The sequence below is a fragment of the Mustela erminea genome, chromosome 16 (assembly GCF_009829155.1).
Source record: "Mustela erminea isolate mMusErm1 chromosome 16, mMusErm1.Pri, whole genome shotgun sequence".
In the NCBI taxonomy this organism is placed as follows: domain Eukaryota; kingdom Metazoa; phylum Chordata; class Mammalia; order Carnivora; family Mustelidae; genus Mustela; species Mustela erminea.
Genome location: NC_045629.1, coordinates 60,025,497 through 60,049,473, shown reverse-complemented (window position 1 = coordinate 60,049,473; position 23,977 = coordinate 60,025,497). Strand labels below are relative to the sequence as shown.

The 23,977-nt window shown below is 32.8% G+C and overlaps 1 protein-coding gene across 5 annotated transcripts in view; it reads left to right on the top strand.

The window, feature by feature from the left end:
- The window catches only part of CSMD3 (CUB and Sushi multiple domains 3), a 1,246,643-nt gene that overhangs the window by 115,249 nt on the left and 1,107,417 nt on the right, over nt 1–23,977 (top strand). For all 5 annotated transcript variants that reach the window (XM_032316321.1, XM_032316320.1, XM_032316319.1 and 2 more), the window contains exon 2: nt 7,230–7,452. In XM_032316321.1, coding sequence (XP_032172212.1) covers nt 7,230–7,452 — 223 coding nt within the window. The remainder of the gene's footprint in view (nt 1–7,229; nt 7,453–23,977) is intronic.

The window sequence follows — 23,977 nt, the reverse complement described above, 5'->3', positions numbered from 1 at the left end:
TCATCATCAGGGAAATGCAAATCAAAACCACAATGAGGTATCACCTTACACCTGTCAGAATGGTTACAATTAAAAAAAAAAAAGACAAAAAATGTTGGCAAGGAGGTGGAGGAAAGGGAACCCTTGTGCACTGTTGGTGGGAATGTAACTCGGTACAGACATTGTAGAAAACAATGGAGGTTTCACAAAAAATTAAAAGAAATACCATGTGATCCAGTAACTTCACTACTGGGTATTTATTCAAAGAAGATAAAAACACTAATTCTAAAAGGTACATGCACCCCTATGTTTGTTGCAGCATTATTTACAAAAACCAAATTATGGATGCAACCTAAATGTCTACTAAGAGATGAATGCATCAGGAAGACACACACATACACACACACTGGAATATTATGCAGCCTTAAAAGAGATGAAATCTTGCTGGTTAAACACATTTTAAATATTTGTCACATCTATTTTTAACATTTGCTTTATCTAGAAATATGTAGTTTCTTTAGATGTCTCAATTCATTTGAAGATGAGTCATACATTATAAACCCTCCAAAAGAAAACAGTAAAAGAAGATACATGTGGAAGAATAAAATGATCATCACAGAGTTTAGAAAGAGAAAAAATTGCATCGAGGGACCCTCTCTATTTGTAATGTCTTGAGCTTGATATCAAAGGAGGTTGATTTTCACTCACTTCACAGTAACAGGAACCTCCTACTTCCTGCTGGGTGGTTTCAAAAGACATGTAGAGTAGGTAGGGATGTTCACCACCACCCAACTACAACACTACTCCCTTATAGTTGTTAATGGAAGCAAACTAGAAAACATGGATTTGTCTTTCCATTTGATGATAACGAAGCAATACCCACCACCACTTTTCTTGATGGGACAGTCTCAGAAGAAGCCAGTTAAAGAGAAGATTTAAATAAGATCCAGAATTTCATAAAGTAAATTATATTATCCAGGTTGCAAGAAAAATCATTTATTGTTCCAAAAGGCAACAAGATCTCCAACTTAATGGAAAAAAAGATCAATGAAGACCAACACCACATGACAGATATTTTAAAGCAGCCAGGATAAACGAAATTCCCCAAGAAACAATGCAGACACTTAAAGCAGATTAAAAAAAAAAAAATTAAAGTGCTGGTAAATCAAAAGACTCGGCAAAGAAATGGAACATAGAAAGAAGAGTCAAATCAAAATGTTACATAAGAGGGGCTCAGCTGGTGAAGCATAAAACTCTTGATGTTGGGCTACTAAATTTGAGTCCTGCACGGGGTGGAGAGGTTACTTAAAAATAAAATCTTAAAAAAATGCTACAGAAGAAAAGTGCAATAACTGAAATGAAGAGCTCCGTTGGTGTACTCAAAAGAGAATGGAGGGAATACAGAAAATAACCGAGGAACGAAAGGAGAAAAGAAATGACCTAATCTAAACAACAGAAAGAAAGTAGTCAAAAAAAAAAAAAAAAGATGAACAGAGCACCGCGACCTATGTCACTGGAGTCATAGAAGAGAGTATAGGGCTAAGGAAGTACTTAAGGAAATAAAGACTAAAAACTTTCCAAATTTGGCAAGAGACATACACCTACAGATTAGAAAAGCTGAGTAAACTCTTTAGTTGAGAGGCACAAAGAAATCCATACCATGTACATTATAATTAAACTGAAAACTGAGGACAAAAAAGTCTTGCCAGAGAAAAATGGCACCTTGCCTGTGGGAGAAAAGTCAACAAAGGTATGGAACTCAACAGGACGCACTAATGGTATAATCAACACTTAGAGAACACTCTATTTACAACACTGGAATACATATTATTTTCAAGTATTCAAGGAACACATATTAGAGATAGACCATATCCTGGGGATTAAAACTTAAACAGATTTGGACTGAAATCATCTAGAGTATGTTCTCTGATCACAATGGAATCAAACTAGAAATTAATGTCAAAAGTTAATTAAAATCTGAACAATTGGAAATAAAACAATTCTCTCCTATAACAGCCATGGCTTTCTTGAAAAGGAAGATTCAGTGAAAATTCAAAATACATTAAACTGAATAAAAATGAAAATATAACATATCAAAATGTGTGAGATGGAGCTTAAGTAGTACTGAGAGACATTTTACAGTACCAAATACATGCATTAGAAATAGAGAAAAGTCTTAAATTATCAATCTATGCTCCCTCTTTAAGAACCAAGAAAAGAAGAAAAGCTAAATTCAAAACGAGGGGAAAAAATAAATAATCAAATAAGACGTGAAAATTTGAAAACAGAATAAAGTTATAGAGAAAAAAATCAATGAAACGAAAACCTTTTTTTAAGATCAATGAAATTGGCAAAGCAGTAGCAAGACTGACCAAAAAAATGAGGAAAAACACAAAACTACTAATATTAGGAATACAAGAGGGGTTATACCTCAGACCCCACATGCATCAGAAGAATAAGGGCATATTATGAACAACTCCATATTAAATGGATCTGACAGCTTAGAATTCACTCATTATTTACACACACACACACACACACACAAACACACACACACACTCTTCACCTGATATGAAGTATTTACCGGTAGTGATGCAGCTACCAAGGAAAACTAAGGAAGTTCCTCAAAAAATTAAAAATAGAACTACCATATAAGTCAGCTATCCCACTTCTGGGTATTTATCAAAAATAATTAAAAGCAGGATCTTTTTTTTTTTTCTTTTTAAGTTTTTATTTTGTTTATTTATTTGACAGAGAGAGATCACAAGTATACTGGCAGAGAGGCAGGCAGAGAGGAAGGGAAACAGGCTCCCCGCTGAGCAGAGAGCCTGATGTGGGGCTCAATCCCAGGACCCTGAGATCGTGACCTGAGCTGAAGGCAGAGGCTTTAACCCACTGAGCCACCCAGGCGCCCCTTAAAAGCAGGATCTTAGGGGCGCCTGGGTGGCTCAGTGGGTTAGGCCGCTGCCTTCGGCTCAGGTCATGATCTCAGGGTCCTGGCATCGAGTCCCGCATAGGGCTCTCTGCTCAGCAGGGAGCCTGCTTCCTCCTTTCTCTCTCTCTCTCTCTGCCTGCCTCTCAGTGTACTTGTAATTTCTCTCTGTCAAATAAATAAATAAAATCTTTAAAAAAAATAAAAAATAAATAAAAGCAGGATCTTAAAGAAATACTTGTACTCCCATGTTCACTGCAACTTTATTCATGATAGCCAAGAAATGGAAACAATCTACATGTCCATTAAAGTGTGAGTGAATACATGAGATGTGTATTTTCAGGGGAAATCAGAGGGAAATCCTGTCATATTTTACAGCATAAATGAACCCTGAGGACATTATGTTAAGTATATATGAATACTCAAGTACCTTATGAAATAAGGTAGTCACAGAAAGGCAAATACTGCATGATTCTACTTATGCGAAGTATCTAAATTAGTGAAATTCATGCAGAAGAAAGTGAAATGGTAGTTTCCAGGAGCTAGGAAAGGTGGGGAAATTAGGAGTTATTTTCCAAGGGGTATAGTGTTTCATTCATTCAAGATGGAAAAGTTCTAGAGATCTGCTGTACAACACTGTGCATGTAGTTAGCAATACTGTCCACTTCAAAACTAGTAAGAGGATAGACTTCATATTATGTGTTGCTTACCACAATAAAAAAAAAGGTTAATTGCTACTATTAAGTTCTTTACAATCTTTATCACACAAGAGCTGTATGTCAATAAAGTTGTGAACTCTTGGTGATGAAAAAAGAGTCAATTGGGCACAAAAGCACAATTGCAGTACATAAACACAAGTTTGAAAAAAAAGTGAAAGGTAAACACAAAGTATTTCTTGTCAAAGATCTCAACTAGCATAAAAGAAAACAATATAAAACTTAAAAATCATAAAAATACTTGTACAAATAATTGTATTCCCATACTGTATAGAAAAAGTAAAATATGAATGTGAAAAAGGAGGAAAAAATTAAAAATCTGTGTTCTTAACCAAATTCTTGTGACCCAAGTCATGTAAAGTTTAGTTTTTTTCAACTATAAATGTATTTTTTAAGTGCAAAGTCAAGGTGTGAAAAATACAACAAAAGGTATTCAAAATGTATATATGAAAGGCAAATGTGGATTACCCAGGAGTAACAGAAAGCTAAGCAGTTGTTTCCTAAAAGAGAATTAGAAAGAAGAGCCCTTTAAAAATAAGTGAAGGATATGGAGAGGCAATTCATAAAAATAATTATGAATGAATGAGAAACATATAACAAGATATTTGATCGCAACAGTTATGAGAGAAATGCAAAATAAAATAATAAGTTTTTTTTTTTTTGTCTTGTATAAAATCTAATATTGCCAAAATTGAAGCTGAAGTTTGAAAACACTTCATAGCCTGGTGATAGCAGTAGAAATTTTCACATTTCTTGAGGATAGTTTGGAAGTATCTACCTAAATTTAAAATGAGACACACCCATTTCTGGAATTTTATTCAAGGCATATATCACACAAGTGTACAAGGATATAGATCCAAAGTCATTATTTGTGCCCCTGAAAACACAAAGACTAAATCTGTCAATAAGAGATACATTAAATAAATTAAAGTACAGGCAGACCATATACCATGTAGCTATGCAGTCATTAAAAAAGAATGTAGGAGAAGTACATATGTAGACACAGAATCAGTGATATTTTACACGTATACACAAAAACATTAAGAAAATTATGCACAGTATGGCTGATTCTCTTTGTAAATTTGCATATATCTGCATTTGCCTAGAAATGGCCTAGAGAGATACACACTAAGCTGATAACGATGACCAACCTTGTGAAGCATAAGTAAATGAGGGAGAATTTATTTTACTTTTAAGAACTCTGTTTGTTTCTGTTTTGGTGGGGGAATGGAAACTATAAACCTATTGTTGACAAAATGTACTTCGTTATTATGAATAATGTGATGTTTATTCAAACTTCAGTATAAACAAAAAAAAATGAAAATAAAATGAAGAACACAGTTGAGAAAGCTTAAAAATAGGTGTAATTCTTAATCTGCCTCGAGAAATAAAAAAAAAAAGGAACTGAAATGTATGAATCAGCAGGCCCTTAAAGAATTAGTGGCCAGAGCTGAACATGTTATTTTAGGACATATGTCCTTTTTCTAAAGCCATCAGGGTTATGGGGCTTGAGAATATAAAAAAAACAGCCCATAGATCAGATTGTAGCTGAAGGGATTCATGCTTGCATTTAGTTATGAAGTTCAAATTGGAAGCTGTTCAGGCAGAAAACTAATAGAAATGGGTGATAGCTAATTAACCTAAGGCTTCAAAGTAATTGCTCTGCAAGAAGCAATTTAAAAGGGACCTTTCTCCTTTTTTTATTTTTGAAAATCATAAAATGCCCTATTTGACTTTCGGTGCATGAGAAAAATATAGGTATACACACAAATATTGATTTTTTTTTTAAACTTCTACCTTATTCAACTTCTTGGTAACTTTTTAAAAGGCCAAAAAGAATCACAAGAACTGTGTTTATATCAATACCGAATATCCCAGGTTTAGGATTTTGCGGTAAAATAGAGATAGAGTACGTTCCTGAAGTAAATGTGGATAAGAGGGTAGGGTTGTAGTGATTAATTCAGCCCTGAGCCACCTGCCTCACCACTGGGGACAGTAGACCCAGCTACTCTAAAGCATACAGTTGTTTGGTAGAGAAGTGGATACACTAGCAAAAGCATGGTATTCTTGTGAAAAGAGAAAAGAACGAATATATGGTATCCCACATCATTCTCTGTCTGCCACAATCTACAACTCTGGGTTCCCATTCATATTTTTCAAAAAAATATCCATACCTATCATATACTCATTCCTTCTCAGAGAGGGGAGCCCCATATTTCCTACATTTCTATATCCAGTTCCAAATATAGATGCTTTGGGTAATAAAGTGTTCTTTCCCCTCAGTTAGCTCATATTTCTGACTTAACAGCTTCATGGCCCATAAGCTTCATGCACAACCCACAAATCTGGAAACACCAATTTCTCAAGAAACATTGTATGTTTTCTAGATGTCTCCAAGAGTCAAGCTGTCAATAGTTCAGATTTCCCATAGAATTAGCACTCTCACAGAACCATGTAAGTTACTTTTTTTTTTTTTAAAAGTTTTATTTATTTTTTTAGCAGGAGGAGGGGCAGTGGGGAAAAGACTCCTCAAGCAGACTCCTTTCTGAGTGTGGAGCTTCATGGAGGGCTCTATGCCATGACCCCGAGATCATGACCTGGGACAAAAATCAAGAGTTAGACATAACGAACTGAGCCACCTGGGCTCCCTGAGCCATGGAAGTTTTTAAGATGGCTGCTACCAGGGTGCTTGGGTTGCTCAGTCGGTTAAGCATCTGTCTTCAGCTCAGGTGATGATCCCAGGGTTCTGGGATGGAGCTCCACATTGGGCTCCCTGCTCAATGGAGAGCCTGCTTCTCCCTCTCCTTCTACCACTTCCCCTGCTTGTGCTCCCTCTCTGTCTCTCTCTCTCAAATAAATAAACTAAACAAACAAATAAATGGCTGCTGTCAGTTGTCCAGGATTCAAATTTTCAATGTATTTTCTTCCTAACCTTAGGTTTCACTCTGATATAGTTAAAGATTGTGTTTATCCTAATATCCAACTATTCTAGTCAAAGAAAGAATGATAACGTATATTGGTTTTTTAAAGATCTGAATCATTTATCCTTCTGGTAGAACCAGGGTAGGAAGGATTTTCCTAAGGCAGACTGGCTACATGGTACAGATATGGACACACAAAATGAGCATGTTTTACCAAGAAAAAGTGAAGTTGATTTTTAAGGCATACCTTAAAAAATCATTTAGTTTTCATTGCTGTTTATGATTGTCCATGATTAGTTTGGAAACTACTTCGAGGGAAGATACCATGTTCTAAGATTTTGTTTTTCTGTTGGATCATGAAATGGAAAATGATGTGTGGAGAATTTTACTTCATCAACTATTCTATAATTGCTAACCGTAAGATGTTTGGTAGATGACAAGTTTTTTTTTTTTTTTTTTTTTTAGGATTTTGCTAGTTATTTTTGCTAGTTTTTAGGATTTTGCTTATCTTTTTAAGAAAGAAATCTAGATAATTTACCTATTCTTTGCTATTTACAAAATTATGACCACATAGGTCTTAGAAAAACAAAAGTTTTTTTTTTTTTTTCAAAACTATACTGTCTCCTGGATTTTTTGTGCTTTATACAATATTAATGTCTGTTTATTTGTCTTTTGTTTCAGGATTTATTTATACATGTGGTGGAACTTTAAAAGGACTTAATGGCACTATAGAAAGCCCTGGTTTTCCATATGGATATCCAAATGGTGCAAACTGTACATGGGTAATAATAGCAGAAGAACGGAATAGAATACAAATTGTTTTTCAGTCATTTGCTCTAGAAGAAGAATATGACTACTTATCCTTATATGATGGACATCCTCATCCTACAAACTTTAGGACAAGGTTAGTGTGTTTTGAATGGAAGAATGGAGGGAAAATATGTAATGGGTAAAATTTCATTTTACACAGGGTACGTAATGTTTGTGGTACAATTGTAATAAAGTCATATTCACCATTTAATTTTTATTTATTTGGAAATTATATAATCTCAGGCACAAATTAGCTCAGTATGTTTGACTTTATAATATTAGTATATTAATATTATCTCTCAAAAAAGTGAACATAAATTAATAATGACCTCTTTAGATTGGTTAAAAGTATTTGTTTTTTTAAATACTTATTTTCAGGCTTCATTATTTATGGGTAATAACTGTTGATAAAGTGAAAGCATACCATGCAATGTGGATACTCAATTTTAATATACAACAATGTGCAAAAATATGTAAAAACCAATATTCATATAAAAATACATTAATTTTATACATTGTGCATGGTTTAAAAATCTAAATATCTGAAAAGTTGGATCTTTTAGGTCACTAACTGGGAAGTTTACATTTCTGTCTATACAAATGAAATTACTTGTTTTTAAACTACTTGATAAAACAAGTGTGAAAATCATCTGACACCTGCCTATTATTTAAGTGCTTCTTCAAAATTTCTTCTTAGAATATAGGGTATCTAATTATATGAGAAATTTTTGATGTCTTATCAAAAACTCATTTTAAATATAAATCAACTCTACTTCAATCAAGTTCAAAATATTACATATTTCATTAAGTCCTAGATTTTTACCAAAGTGTGTAATTTTTTAACTATAGTAAACCATTTTTGAACTTTTAACTCAAAATATTCTAAGCAGATAAACTCTTAAGATTTAAAGACTCGTTACATACTTGGTTATGTTTACACTCAGAACGATAGATAAAATGTCTGTGTTGTTCCAAACCACACGTTTATGCAAAGAAAAGTTCGCTAGTTTGATTCCTGTTTATTTGTTTGTTGTTTGTTGTTCACTTATGGAGTATTTCTAATTATTTCTTCCCTTACATGAAGTCTTTCAATGTCTATTCCTTTAAGAAGTATACAGTAAGGCTGACATGTCTAACAGTGTCATTTCATTATCATGGCCAAGATCATTAAAAGCTGAATGTCTTTTGTTAATGACATAACACCAAGTCAAGATAGAAAACAGACAGCACTGTGCACAGGAGAGGGGCTGGGGGGGGGGGGAGGTGGGCAGGTATCTGTGTTCACCTGCACACAGGTTATGTATCCAATCATACATACTACTGGCTAAAAGAGAATAGAAAGATAATTCTTAGAGTTTCCAGCTGGCTAAAATGATACATATAAAAGTAAAAGGACAAAGCTTTTTGCATATTTTCTTAACAGAAGCAATGTGTGCGATATAACTGATGTAAATATAAAAAAGAAATAAAGCACTCAATGCTACCTGGCAGTTTCTAGCTATAAAACCACTGATAGTACGGTTTGCCTAAGTATCTATTCTCTCTAGATCCCCTTGAAAATGAGAAAACACATTTCTATTTTACCTTTGCTCCTTTTCTTGGAGAAACAATTGTGGCCTCTGGGAAGTTAAAAAACTTTGTCAGACAGGGAAAATCAATTTTTTCTTTTCATTCTTTCTTTTCTAATTTGTAAATGGGAATAATAGCACTTAATTTACAGAGATTCTGTGTGTACTACAATGTAATGAAAGCTCAATAAATCTAATCCTTAGCATTTATTAGGTCCCCTGTACCTGACACTACCAAGTATTTTGTAGTCATTATATTACTTAACTTCTCAAACAATGTGAAATATTCCTATTATTATCATCAAATTTTACAATTGGGAAAATGAGTCTTACATTACTTGCCGAAGGTTAATTTTGTTGAAAGTATCAAGAGGCAGGATCATCACTGCAACCCAGCTTTTTCTCAGTTTAGAACATAAGCTTGTAAAAAACAAAACAAAACAAAAAATGAAATAAAATTCATAATATATAATTCATAAATAATGTATATAATCTCCATGGCTTATGTATTGATATATATAAATCAAAGCCCATTTTTCTTTGACAAAATTTAATGTATAGATAAATAACAAAAATATTTTAAACATGTATAACATAAAAAGATATAAACCAAAAGATAAATTACAAATTTATTCTTGGTATTTGTTTTATGGCCTCTCTTCTAATATAAATCTTATATCATTTTTACTCTCGTAGATATATAAGACATTTATTGGTTTTTATGCTTAAAGAAATCCTGTTGCTAATGTTATAGCTGATTTGAATTAGAAAGACAAGGAGAAAAAATCTAGTGTGTAACCTACAACACCTTCCAGACTGTGTTTATATACAAAGTCTGAAGTTGAAACTGCTGCTGGCAGTTTGATTCATTGTCTGTCTCTTTGACTCACTGTTTTCTTGCTTTTTTCTTCTCTCACATTCTCACTTAATACATGTCCTTATGGTATATCTGCTTTTCTCTATCTTTTGGAAATTTGATACCTGTATTTTGTTATCTTCCATGAATTCCAATAGTGATTTTTTAATGGCTTGCTATAACTGTCTTGAAATAAAGTAGAGAAGATGGTCTGTAGGTCTTGTCATTCTTGCTTGTGTAAGTAGAGGCATATTGGATTTACCAAACACAATTTCATACTTTTAAATATTCTCTAAAACTGCAATTTTTGATGATCCTGCTTATTTTCCTGTGAGTTGGTAATTTATTAAATAAAAGCTGATATTGGGGGCTGGATGTGGCACTTGCATCAAAACACCATTAGAGAATTCCTTCATAGTTCCATATTTAGCTTATATCTGATGCTGGTACATTTAAACAATTTGGTTTACTTGATGCAGGAAAGAAATTCTAAGCTTTATTTTCGTGTAAATATTGTACTTTCTCAATGAAAAATTATACAAAAGGTAAAAAAGAATTATAATCTTATGGGACTATATTTACATATTTAAGATCATACTGCATATGCTATTTATGTTCTTATTTAATCTCTCTACATTGAAATATACATATTTCACATGTCACTAGAATTTGTTATCAGGTTATCAGATGCTTATATTTAATTATACTATAATTCATTTAATTATTCTATTACAAGACTTTTTGTTTTTTTTTTTCTTTTATAAGTAATTCAGATATTAGCAGTAGATTTAATTCAGATAACCTCAAACCACGATCCCTAGGTGAAAACTATTCCAGAAAAACAGCATTTAATTCCAACCTCAGTTGTAGAAATTGACATGAAGAAATCTCAGGACCAGTCAACAGACAAAATAGGTCATGGTATCAAAATGTTCCCATTCACACTTTTTATTTTACTATTAGAAACAAAGTTCAGTTTTAAGAATGTTTAATTTTCTAAAGAAATATGTTCTAAGCTTGTCATTGAAAAAAAAAGACATAGCTATCATAAAGTCATGGTCATAGCGTAGAAATGGCCACAACATGGGTTTTATCTTCTTAAATTGCATGAATTTTCATGAATTAATGATGCTATAATGCTAAAGTAAAAGAGGTAAATATCATGCAGGTAAGTGTGAACATATAAAAACTCTTTTTGGGGAAGGCAGGCAATAAAAATAAACAACTGCTGTACAGAAATAGAGATTTATCTGAGGGGGACAGGTAGTGAGGAGAGAGTCTGCTATTTTAATTTTCTTGAGTTTAACCAAGATAATTCACATAGAACATTGTTTAAGGCATACAACATGACAATTATATATATATATATATATATATAGAGAGAGAGAGAGAGAGAGAGAGAGTTTTATGTTTTATATGTGTTTTGTATACTTCAAAGTTGCTGAGAGAACAAATCAGATTCTCACTACACATATGGCAATTATGTGAGCTGATAGAGGTGTTATCCTTATTGTGATAATCACATATATATGTGTGTGTGTGTGTGTATATGTATGTATATATATAGTACATATGTATATATGTGTATATATTATTACAATAATATATATTTATATGTATATGTATATATTGTATATGTGTGCATATATATGTATTATACATAAACCTGATTTGTATATATACAATATATACTATATGTATAATATTCTGTGTATATTCAGAATCTGATTTTTTCTCTTAGCAGCTTTCAAGTATATAAACATAGTATTGTTAACTATAATTACTCTGATGTATGTCTAAGACTTTTCATTTTATAACTGAAAACATGTACTATTTGACCAACATCTCCAATATTCCCAACCTTCAGCCCCTGGCAACACCATTCTACTCAGTTCATTCTACTCTACTCATTCTACTCTACTTTCTACACCATTATTCTGAGTTTGGCTTTTTTAGAATCCACATATAAGTGATATCTAGGACTAGTGGCTGATTTATCATCTATCAATGGACACTTAGGTTGTTTCCATCTCTTAACTATTGTAAATAAAGCTACAACAAACATGAGAGTGTAAATATTTCTTCAAGATAGTGACTTTATTTCCTTTGCACATGTGCCCAGAAGTGGAATGCTAGATCATTTGGTAGTTCTATTTTTAATTTTTTAAAGAATATCCAGTGTTTTCCATGGTGGCTGAACAAATTTACAATTCCACCCCCAGAGCACAAGTGTTCCTTTTCTTTGATATCCTCACCAATACCTGTTATCTCTCTTTTTTAATAATAATTGTTCTAACAGGTGTGAGGTAATATCTCATTGTAATATGGATTTCTAGTTCTCTGATGATTAGTGATGTCAAGTAAAGTAACTTTTACCTATTGAACACATGTGTGACTTCTTAGGAAAAACGTTTAAGCAGGTCCTCTGCCCATTTTTTTTCTTTAAGATTTTATTTAATTATTTGTCAGAGAGAGAGGGAGAGAGAGCGAGCACAGGCAGACAGAATGGCAGGCAGAGGCAGAGGGAGAAGCAGGCTCCCCGCCGAGCAAGGAGCCCGATGCGGGACTCGATCCCAGGATGCCAGGACCATGATCTGAGCCGAAGGCAGCCGCTCAACCAACTGAGCCACCCAGGCGTCCCATCTGCCCATTTTTAAAAAAAAAATTATTTTTAATTTATTTTCAGCATAACAATATTCATTGTTTTTGTGCCACACCCAGTGCTCCATGCAATCCGTGCCCTCTATAATACCCACCACCTGGTTCCCCCAACCTCCCACCCCCCCCACACTTAAAACCCCTCAGATTGTTTTTCAGAGTCCTTAGTCTCTCATGGTTCACCTCCCCTTCCAATTTCCCCCAACTCCCTTCTCCTAACACCCCATGTCCACCATGCTATTCGTTATGCTCCAAAAATAAGTGAAACCATATGATAATTGACTCTCTCTGTTTGACTTATTTCACTCAGCATAATCTCCTCCAGTTCCGTCCATGTTGCTACAAAAGTTGGGTATTCATCCTTTCTGATGGAGGCATAATACTCCATAGTGTATATGGACCACATCTTCCTTATCCATTCGTCTGTTGAAGGGCATCTTGGTTCTTTCCACAGTTTGGCAACTGTGGCCATTGCTGCTATAAATATTGGGGTACAGATGGCCCTTCTTTTCACTACATCTGTATCTTTGGGGTAAATACCCAGTAGTGCAATTGCAGGGTCATAGGGAAGTTCTATTTTTAATTTCTTGAAGAATCTCCACACTGTTCTCCAAAGAGGCTGCACCAACTTGCATTCCCAAAAATAGTGGAAGAGGGTTCCCCTTTCTCCACATCCCCTCCAGCACATGTTGTTCCCTGTCTTGCTAATTTTGGAGGGGAAGAATAAACATTGTTAAAATGTCTATACTGCCTAGAGCAATCTATACTTTTAATGCCATTCCAATCAAATTCCACTGGTATTCTTCCAAGAGCTGGAGCAAATAATCCAAAAATTTGTATGGAATCAGAAGAGACCCCGAATCGTTAAGGAAATGTTGAAAAACAAAAATAAAACTGGGGGCATCACGTTACCTGATTTCAAGCTTTACTACAAAGCTGTGATCACCAAGACAGCATGGTACTGGCATAAAAACAGACACATAGACCAGAGGAAAAGAGTAGAGAGCCCAGATATGGACCCTCAACTCTATAGTCAAATAATCTTAGACAAAACAGGAAAAAATATACAGTGGAAAAAAGTCTCCTCTGTCCATTTTTAATTGGATTATTTGTGGTATAAGACAGGGATCAAATTCATTCTTTTGCATATGTTGTTTATCCAGTTTTCCCAGCACAATTTATTAAAAACACTATTCTTTCCCCATTGGGTATTTTTGGCTTATTCATCAAATATTAGTTGACTGTGTGTGTGTGTTGGGGAGGGGGGTGGTTCTTCCTTGGCTCTCTATTCTGTTCCATTGGTCTAATTTGTTTTTTGCCAGTACCATATTGTTTTGGTGACTTAGCTTTGTAACGTAGTTTGAAATCAGGAAATGTGATGCCTCCTACTTTGTTCTTTTTACTTCAACTTTTTTCTTCTCACAGTTCTTCCTACTGGATTGCTTTGGCAATTCGGGGCCCTTTGTGGGTTTCATATACATTTTAGGAATGATTTTCCTGTCTCTATTAAAAAATGCCACTGGAATTTTGAAAAGGACTACATTAACTCCACAGACAATTTTGGGTAAATTTTCATTATTAGTCACCATTGTTATATTAATTATTAACCAATTATAATTAAATTATTGATTTTAATAATATTAATCCTTTCTTATCCATGAACAAGGAATAGCTTTCCATTTATTTGTGTCTTTATTTTTTTCATCAAAGTTTTTTCTTTTTTTCAGTGTAAAAGTTTCACTTACTTGGTTAAATTGATTTCAAAGCATTTCATTGTTTTCAGTGCTATTATAAGGGTATTGTTTCCTTTATTTCTGGTTCATTTTTAGGATATAAATATGCAACTGATTTTTGTATTTTTTTTTTTTTGTTGTTGTTGTTATTTGCAACTTTACTGAATTAGTTCTTTACTTCTAACAGGGTGTTATTGTCTTTACAATTTTCCATATGTAAAATCATAGCACATGCAAAGACAAATTTACATTTTCCTTTTGCATTTTAATGCCTTTAATTTAAGTTTCTTACCTGTTTGCTCTGGCTAGGACTTCCAATACTGTACTGAATATGAGTAGTGAGTAGTCAGCAACCATCTTGTTCTACATCTTAGAGGAAAGCTTTTCAGACCTTCATCACGGAATATGATGTTAGCTGTGGGGTCATCCTATATGGATTTTATTATGTTGAGTTATGTACCTCCAGTATCTAATTTATTATGAGTGTTTATCACAGGTAGATGTGAATTTTTGTCAAATGGATTTTCATCTATTGAAATAGTCATGTAATTTTTATTTTTCTTTATATTAATGTGATGCATAACACTGATTAATTTTTATATATTGAAACATCTTTGTATCCAGATAAATCCCCAAATTGTGGTGTATAATCCTTTCAATGTGCTGTTGACTTTAGTTTGCTAGCATTTTGTTGAAATTTCTGCACCTACATTCATCAAGGGTGTTGGCTTGTAGTTTTATTGTGTTGTCCTTACCTGGCTTTGGTATTAGGGTAATGGTAGTCTCATAAAATTTGGAAGAGTTCTCCCTCTTCAATATTTTGGAAGAGTTTTAAAAGATTGGACTTTAATTCTTAATATGTTTGGTAGAATTCACCAGTGAAACCCTCTGTCTATGGGCTTTTATTTGTTCAGAGAGAAAGAAAGGTCAGTTGGAGCATCTGCAGGTCCTCCATGGGAAGGCTTCATAATGGAATCCATGATGTTGTAAGTAGATCCTGTAGCAGTATGAAGCCCTCTGAGAGCCATAAATTCCAATCTCCCAACTGGTTTCTGTCCCCCAGTATTCTGGGTGGGATGAAAAAGAAATGAGTCTCTCTGGCAGCATCTTATACAGCTAGGAAACCTGACCGTCATTCATATATTCTCACTTAACCCCATGAAAGAAATCAAGGGGTAAGAAGGCTCATCTGTGTCATCCTGAGGAAAGAATGACACAGGTAAAGTGAAAATCTTCCTCTTAGCCACTTTGATGCATCCAGTCTTAAAATTTTTTGCTCCAGTGATGAACTGGAACATCTTTGTTGGACCCCTGGACTTCTACAAAGGGTATCTCATTCATGAACAATTGTCTACTCAGTGTTCTTTAGGGGAAGATAGGAGAAAACTTTTATTCCACTACGGTGATATTACACAAATTTGAAGTTTCAAATGTTGTGGTCAGAGCCGGTTGAGTAGAACCAGTGAGAGCTGGGATGAAAAATGGAAGCGAGAGATTTCCAAGGAAAAGGAATAACCAGGGCAAACTTCCTAATTGTGGATCATGCATGTGAAGATGAGTATACAATGAGGCCTGAGAACTGATGCAATTGGGTAAGTCTATACAAGACTGAATTTTTTTGAGTGTGCTAAAAGGCCATCAGAGAGTTTTGAGTATGGATGTGACATGACCTAACTTGGGTCATGTTAACATAGTCAACTTTTGTCCTGCACAAAGTTGCCAGGCCTTGGATCCAACAATTAAGCCTGTGCTACTTTTGTCAGGCTCAGGGCCCTACCCCAACCCATGGTACTATTTCAGTGTGGGGAAAAGAGACCCATTTTGAAATACATTCACAAGAAGGCGGTCCTGTTGCAATTTCTACCACCAGTAAGGTCACATTTTGCAATTCCTGTAAGCTATGACCTGTTTTATTTTAGGATCTGAAAGGATCACTTAAGCTATTCTGTGGAAAACAGACTCTGTCAACAACTAACAAAAAGTCGCCATTTATTGATACAGTGAATTCTGTGAGAGAAGTAGATATGAGATGAGTAACAAAAGTTACATAATATGCAACATCATTATATGTAACTCTATTCCATTTCATCTTAAGGAAAAATTATTTTATATGAAAATGTGAATTTTTTATATTTAATGGCAGTGAACAATAAAAATATTGAGAAAATTAAAATATCTAACATAGTATAACTTCTCAAAATTTATTTGTATAAACTTAATTTCCTATCATTTAAAGCTTAACCAAAATATATAAAGGTTGCAAGATGTGACACTATGAATAAAAACATTTTCTATAATCAAGATATACATAAAATAAAATAAATATTTAAATAATTATCAAAGAAAATCATTTTCAAGATATATAAAACAAAAAGTCATGAGGTACTTAATATAAATGACCTAAAAATATGAAAAGTATAGTCATATGAATGGAAATATGCAAAAATATGCACAGGGACTTCACAAAAGAAAAATGTTAAATTAATAATGTAAAATAAGAAACTAGTAAAAATAAATCTTAGTAGCTATCAAAAAAAAACCAAAAGTAACAATGTAATATTTTTCAAATATGAAACTAAGACCTAAACAATTGTAAACACTATTGGTGAAGACATTTAGGTACTTTGTTGCATGAGTAATGGGAATATCAATCTATGTACTCTTTCTGAAGGACTACAACAGTAATAACTAGTATTTAAGGTTATTACTTATCATATCAATCAATCAAATGTCTCCATCTCCAAATTAGACACAGAATTTATTTTGCTGTTTTGTTGAAGGTAGCAATATTATGAGTGCTTTTTGATAGAAACCAATGAAGAAAATTCAGCAATTAGATCACAAAACTTAGAAGAATTTTTATGGACAGAGAAAGGGTTCACAATATATTACTGGCTAGAATAAAAAAAAATAGACTTAAAACAGCATGCATAATAATATAAAAATGCTTGTGCATTTGTGACTGTGTTTGTTTAGGAACTGAAAGATTCACTCCAAAATGACAGTTGTGGTTATGGTGATGGGGCTATGAGGACTTTTTCCCCCTTTTTTACTAGTTTTTGAATTTTAATATTTTTACCTTGGATACCCAGAGACATTAGAAAAAATTAATTTTCTGGATCCTTTATATCTATTCCAAATTTCAAGTGTATATATATATATATATATATATATACACACACATATATAAAGATTTTATTTATTTGACAGACAGAGATCACAAGTAGGCAGAGAGGCAGGCAGAGAGAGGAGGAAGCAGGCTCCATGCTGAGCAGAGAGCCCCATGTGGGGCTCGATTCCAGGACCCTGAGATCTTGACCTGAGCCAAAGACAGAGGCATAACCCACTGAGCCACCCAAGCACCCCTCAAGTATATTTTTCTGACATATATTAGTTAGAAATTTAGAATTTAAATTTTAAACTGGAAGAGAGAACAGCACTTTAAATATGAGTCTTGACTAATTCCACTCTCAGTTAATTAGACCTTCAAATAATCAAAACCATATCAGAATTTCTGAAATTTTCAAATTCACCATCTAAGTTCACACACTTGATAATATAAAGGGATTGTGAAAAACAAAACTAATTTTTAAAGTTAAACAATTTGACATCTCAATAATTATATGAGTCTATCAAAATCATTTTATTTTTTTCTAAAGAGTTCTTCCTTTTATTTTCCTGATAATGGCCCTAAGTCAATAGAGACAAACTTTAAGCATGCACATTTATATATAAACATCTTATTATCTCTGTTGACTAAATAGACAACATTGAATTATACTTTGAATTAAGTTAATATATGTTAGAATCAAAACTTTATTTATAATTGGGGCATTAATTTCCTATAGCTTGATATTCAGATCTTAAGTGTACAATTATGTTTTGATGAAGCATGTATAAACTCAGGTAACATCCCTACGAATCTACATATATTTTCATCATTCTGGAAAGTCCTATCCTAATTCCTTTTCAGTCCATCCCCACACTTTGGAAGGAACCACTGTACTTATTTGCTTTGCCACAGATTAGTTTTCCCCTTCTATATTTATATTCATAGAAATTGAATGCTACAAATTGTACTTTTTGTGTTTAATCTTTTTCACTAAGCATACTATTTTTGAGACTCATACACACTGTTCTGTCAACAGTTTATTCCTTTATATTGTGGAGTAACATTTCATCACATGAATTATTTTTCTGTTAAAATAAAATTTGCATTTTTTTAAGTTTGGAGGTATTCTGAATGAAGATGCAATTGATATGCCCTTCTTGTCTTTCTGTGGATGCATTTTCGTTTGGCTAGATAAGTACCTAGTAGTAGAATTGTTGGATGATTGGGTAAATCTTTATTTAATATCACAAAATTCTCCCAAATAGATTTTCAAAGTGTTTTCACTACTTTTTATTCTTTTTTAAAATGCTTTATTTATTTGAGATAGAAAGCAAGAGTTGGGGGAGGGGCAGGAGAGGGAGAAAGAGGATCCTTAAGCAGACTTCCTATTGAGCATGGAGCCTGAGGACGTTCACTCTGATGACCCGTGAGATCATGACCTAAGCCGAAATCAAAAGTCAGCTGCTTAAGTGACTGAGCCAAACAAGTGCCCCAAGACCTATTTTATATTCTGCCATTATTGTGTAAGAATTCTGATTGCTCCACATCATTGCCAACATTTGAGGTTGACAATTTCATTGTGTTTTTATTTTGCATTTCTGTGATGACTAATGCTATTAAGCACTTTTCTTTCGTGCTTATTGAGCATTTATTGATATATCTTATGAAGTATCTGTTCAAACTTTTTGTCTATTTTTAATTGGGTTGTTTGTCCTGATATTATTGAATTGTGTCTTTATTCAATCCTTATACCATTTTTGACAAATATATATGTGTTTGTGTATATATATATATATATATATATATATTCATTCCACCAAACATTGCAAATGTGTTTTTCCTATCTTTAATTTTCTTTTCATTTTGTTGCACATCTTTTGATGAGCTGAAATTTTTAATTTTGGAGAAGTCCAATTTATTAGTTTTAAAATTTGTTAGTCCTTTCTAGTCTTATAAAAAATTACTTATCCAAAGATGAAAAAAAGTTCTCCTACATTTTCTTCTGAAACTTAGGAACATTATCTTTTATATTTAGATCTATGATAAGCCCTGAAAGTATGAAGAAGTCTATGTTCATTTTACCCTCTGTGGTTATTCTAGTGAGTAAGAATTAAGATGGCCTACATATTAAGAAATCCTGGAACTGACAGTTCAATAATTATATTGGATTGCATTTTACTGAGCACAGTTACAATGAAGCATATTTCAAGTAGCTTTTAAAGATTTTATTTATTTATTTGACAGAGAGAGATCACAAGTAGGCAGAGAGGCAGGCAGAGAGAGAGAGAGAGAGGAGGAAACAGGCTCCCTGCTGAGCAGAGAGCCCGATGCGGGACTCAATCCCAGGACCCTGAGATCATGACCTGAGCCGAAGGCAGCGGCTTAACCCACTGAGCCACCCAGGCGCCCTCAAGTAGCTTTTAAAAATGACTACTTGATCAACTAAATTTTGCTAGAGAAAGCTCTATCTCATTTTTCTTATTTCTATCATAAAACTACCCATTGTTGTTGATTTTTTTTACTTTGTGACTAGCCAAAATCTATATATACCCCCATGGTTATAGTTAAAAAATATACTTCATTCTCTGGCTAAATTCTCTGAACTTTATTCTTTTATTGTTATTGAATATTATTTATCCAGTATTTTTTTCAGTATTGTGAGGGATAAATATAATAGATGTAATATATCTTAACACAATGTCTTGTTTAATTTTACAAACTTGCTGGATTTTTTACATAACCCTAGAATCCACAATCCTAAGGGACATAATGAAGGAATGCTAATTAGAATGAATAGAGAATGAGCCATAGCTTGAGTTCCCATTTGTACAACTGGTGGACTTTTCCTCTTTCAGAAAATGTTGGCAGTGTCCGCATAAATATTCCTGAGCAACAACTATAATTTTCTTCTTACATGACTAATTTTGTGTCCGTTTTACTCTCCTTTGCTCACTTAATTTCCCATGTAACTTCTTAACAGTCATGTTCAAATTTCTCCTGTTCCCAATTGCTTCTCCTTATACTGAAATGCAATGATCTGCCTCCTTTCCTGTAAGTGTAATATTGAGGTAGAGAACAACTTTCCCACAAAAAAATTATTAGAAAATATCTAAATGACTTGTTAGACCACAGAAACAAATGGACATAGGTATACTTTTATGGCACTGCACCCTTGATTTAACTCTATTCCGAAGTCCCCATCTGAAGGCTGTCAGGTTTGATTGAGATGGTAAGACCTAACCCAATGTGTTGACTTGGAAGACATCCTCCTTCAGGTTAGAACCAGTCCTTGTATTCTGATTATCTCTCTTGTATAATAAAATGTCTGTGAAATACAGAGGCTCTAAGTACTTGACCCACTGGCATAGATGACGTGTGTGTGTGTTGTGTGAATGATACATGTAAATCGCATGTGATATTAACAACTGTTTATTCAATACATAAAGAGAAGCAATACTAGGTTGTTCTTATTTATGTATAGTATTAATGAGATCTGCAAATGGCAACATGGATTTTGGTTACTATTAATACAACTATGTCCTTGGTGATAGTGATAGTCTTGTATAAAAAATACAGACATCATAAAACACAGAAATTGAGGGTATAAGTGGGTTTTTTCTATGAACACATTTGAAAAGGATGTTATATTGTGGTTAGTATCCTCCTCTCTAACGGTTTAATTTACTAAAGACTTATGGCATCACCATAGGACATGTAAGTGAGTTAGAAAAAAAAAACCAATTAAAATTTTGATGTACCTTAGGCAGTTAATGACTCTTCTCATTCGATATCATTTCTCACTTTGGAGCATTCAAATTAATGATTGGATAGATCTCAAGGACAGTCGGGATTTCTAGAACTTTTTGTCAACATAAAAGAGTCTTTCAAATCTGAGTAAGGCAAGGATTCAAGAGTAAACACAATCATTTGTTGTTTATACCAGGCATGTTGCCAAAAAGAATTGAGGTTGCTTTGAGTGAAGAATCAGACTAAATTAAACCATTAAAACAGGGGTTAAATCATAAAACAAAAGATGTCAACAAGCAAATTTAAACACTTTGTTCTATGAATTATATTTATTCAATCTTTTATAGCAAATCTGTGAAAGGTTTACTTCCAATAGCCTGCTTTCAGGAATACAGCAGATTATTTTAAAAGCAAACTATACACGGTGTTATAAGTCATTAACTAGTGATATTTGTTTTGCAAGTCACTTACTCTCCATAAACATTTTTTTCTTCTGTAAAATGGCATAATCAAAATACGGGTTTTTCTCACAGAAAGCAACTAGATGTTCTTATAAATATAAATGTTTTGAGTAACAGAAAATTTCATATAGTAATCTAAAACCCCAAATAGAATTTTAAAATCAGGCATCCCAGATGAACTCTTTGTGAATTCATCTAAATTTGTTAATATATGATAGTATAAGGGAAGCTACAAATACTCTACATCTATTAAAAGGGATCATTTTTCAGAATATACTATATCAGGCTATATATATACAATTCTCATAATATCATTTCAGAAATTCTTCCCAATATGTCTACTACACAGAAAAATAATTTTCAGAAAGGTCATTAATTTCTTCAAAATCATAAAATTAGACTTTCAAGACACAGAAGTCTGAATCTCAATGGCACAACTAATTAGTTACTTTTATTTACATTTCAATTATACCATTTTTAAAATTATTTATTAGGTTTACTATAAACTAGAAAACCACAGAAACAGATAACTTTTACTGACCACTTATTTTACAGTCATTTTACTAAATGCAAATTAAAGGTCAAGAACATTAAAGGACCCATACTTATATCAGAGTCTACTTTAAAAAAATCACCTATTTGTTGTTGTGAGATGACATGTACCCAAAATCTATTTTTGTCATAAAAATTATTGCATATAGAAGAAGTAAATATTCCTTTATAAGTGTTTAAAGTTTGGTGTTCTTATGATAGTAGAAGATACTGAGCCGACATAGAAAATAATAAAATTTATCAACATAAAAACTAAATAATTGATTAAGTCATGAGCATGCATGTTATCTTTTTAGAAATCCTGGAGTCTTTTCAATTATATTTTAAATGTTATATTTAAAAATCATAAGTTAACTATGTATAAATTTAAAAATGGCATTTAAAAATTCTTGATTTGATTTTATAAAATATAATAATACTAATTTGTACAAAGGTTGGGAAGATAAAAATTAAATTCAAGTATTCAAGAAATGTACATGATCATTTTCTAAATAATATTCCTCAGCAAATGCAGATTTAAAAGATTAATCTTGGAAAATAGAAGGGATCATAAACTTGTACATACCTATACAACAAACATAAAGACTTTATAAAATCAGTGGCAAAATCTAGTGATTAAATATTGTTATCATTAACCTATATTAAAATTAATGCATTATATTTATATGCTTCTTTTAAAATTGCTCTTTTGAGGTATTTGAAAATCAAAACAAAATTTCAGAATCCTTCAGTATATGTAAAACTTTGGTGGACAGAAGGACTAAAAACTGTACAGAATATGGAACTTGTCAGAACAGCTACCAATATATATGTGGTAATTTTTTTTAATGTATGAACCAATCAGAGCAGCCCCATTTCATTCATTTTTAAAATAATATTTTCTAGTTAAAAAAGTCAAATTATTTTTGGATACAAAATATCCCAAATTATTTTGGGAATGCTAGAAAATACTCAACCAAAAAAAACCCAAACAAACAATATTAATACAACCCACTGCTCACCAGATCTACTAGGATACTGGTACTAAGTTACCATTTAATAGGTCAGTTTTATTTCCATATGAATGTCTTGTATACTCTCTTTTGAAAATATTTTTGTACATAAAAATACATGAGTACATAAAATATAATGTATGAAGGATTATATTAGAATGAACACCAATAAGTCTGCCACTTAACCAAGACAGTGCCAAGATTTGTTTCTTCCCTATCTCTTCCTGGTTTTACTCTGACTTTTCACCAGAAACAAATATTCCCATATTAAGGCCATCTCTTCCTTAATTAAAAAAATATAGTTTAATCATACTTGAATGTAACTTTAAACAATGTAAAGTTTAATTTTGCTTATTTTATGGTTTTATAGTTTTTGAGACTTGTATTTTGACTCAACATAAGGTCTCTAAGAGTCAGCCAAATTGTGACACATTGCTGTAGTTTATCCATTTTCTTTCAGTCTAAAGCAGTTATCACAATTCAATTATGATTATATGTACTTTGTATATTTTCTAGAAGACATCCATTTGTATTGTTTTCAGTTTTGCTTTACCAGATAATGTGGCTATGAATAACCTTGTATATATCTGTGGCACAGAGTACAAGACATTCTCTTAGATCTGAGTGAAGGGCCAATTCAGTGTATATAGAAAAGATACAATTGTTTAAATTTATTCAAATTTATATAAAGCTAATTGTTTTCCCAAGTGGTCACACCACTTTACAGTACCACCAACAATATATAAAAATTATTTATAATGTGTAATGTCTCTGGATATATTCAGCACTTCAGAGCTAACAGAAATCTTAATTTTGATAATCCATTGGTTGTAAATGCTGTGTCATGGTTTGAATTTGTACTTTTCTGATTGCATGAGATCAAACTTTTAAAAAATAATTTGAGTGTAGATGAGGCACAATGTTTCATTAGTTTCAGATT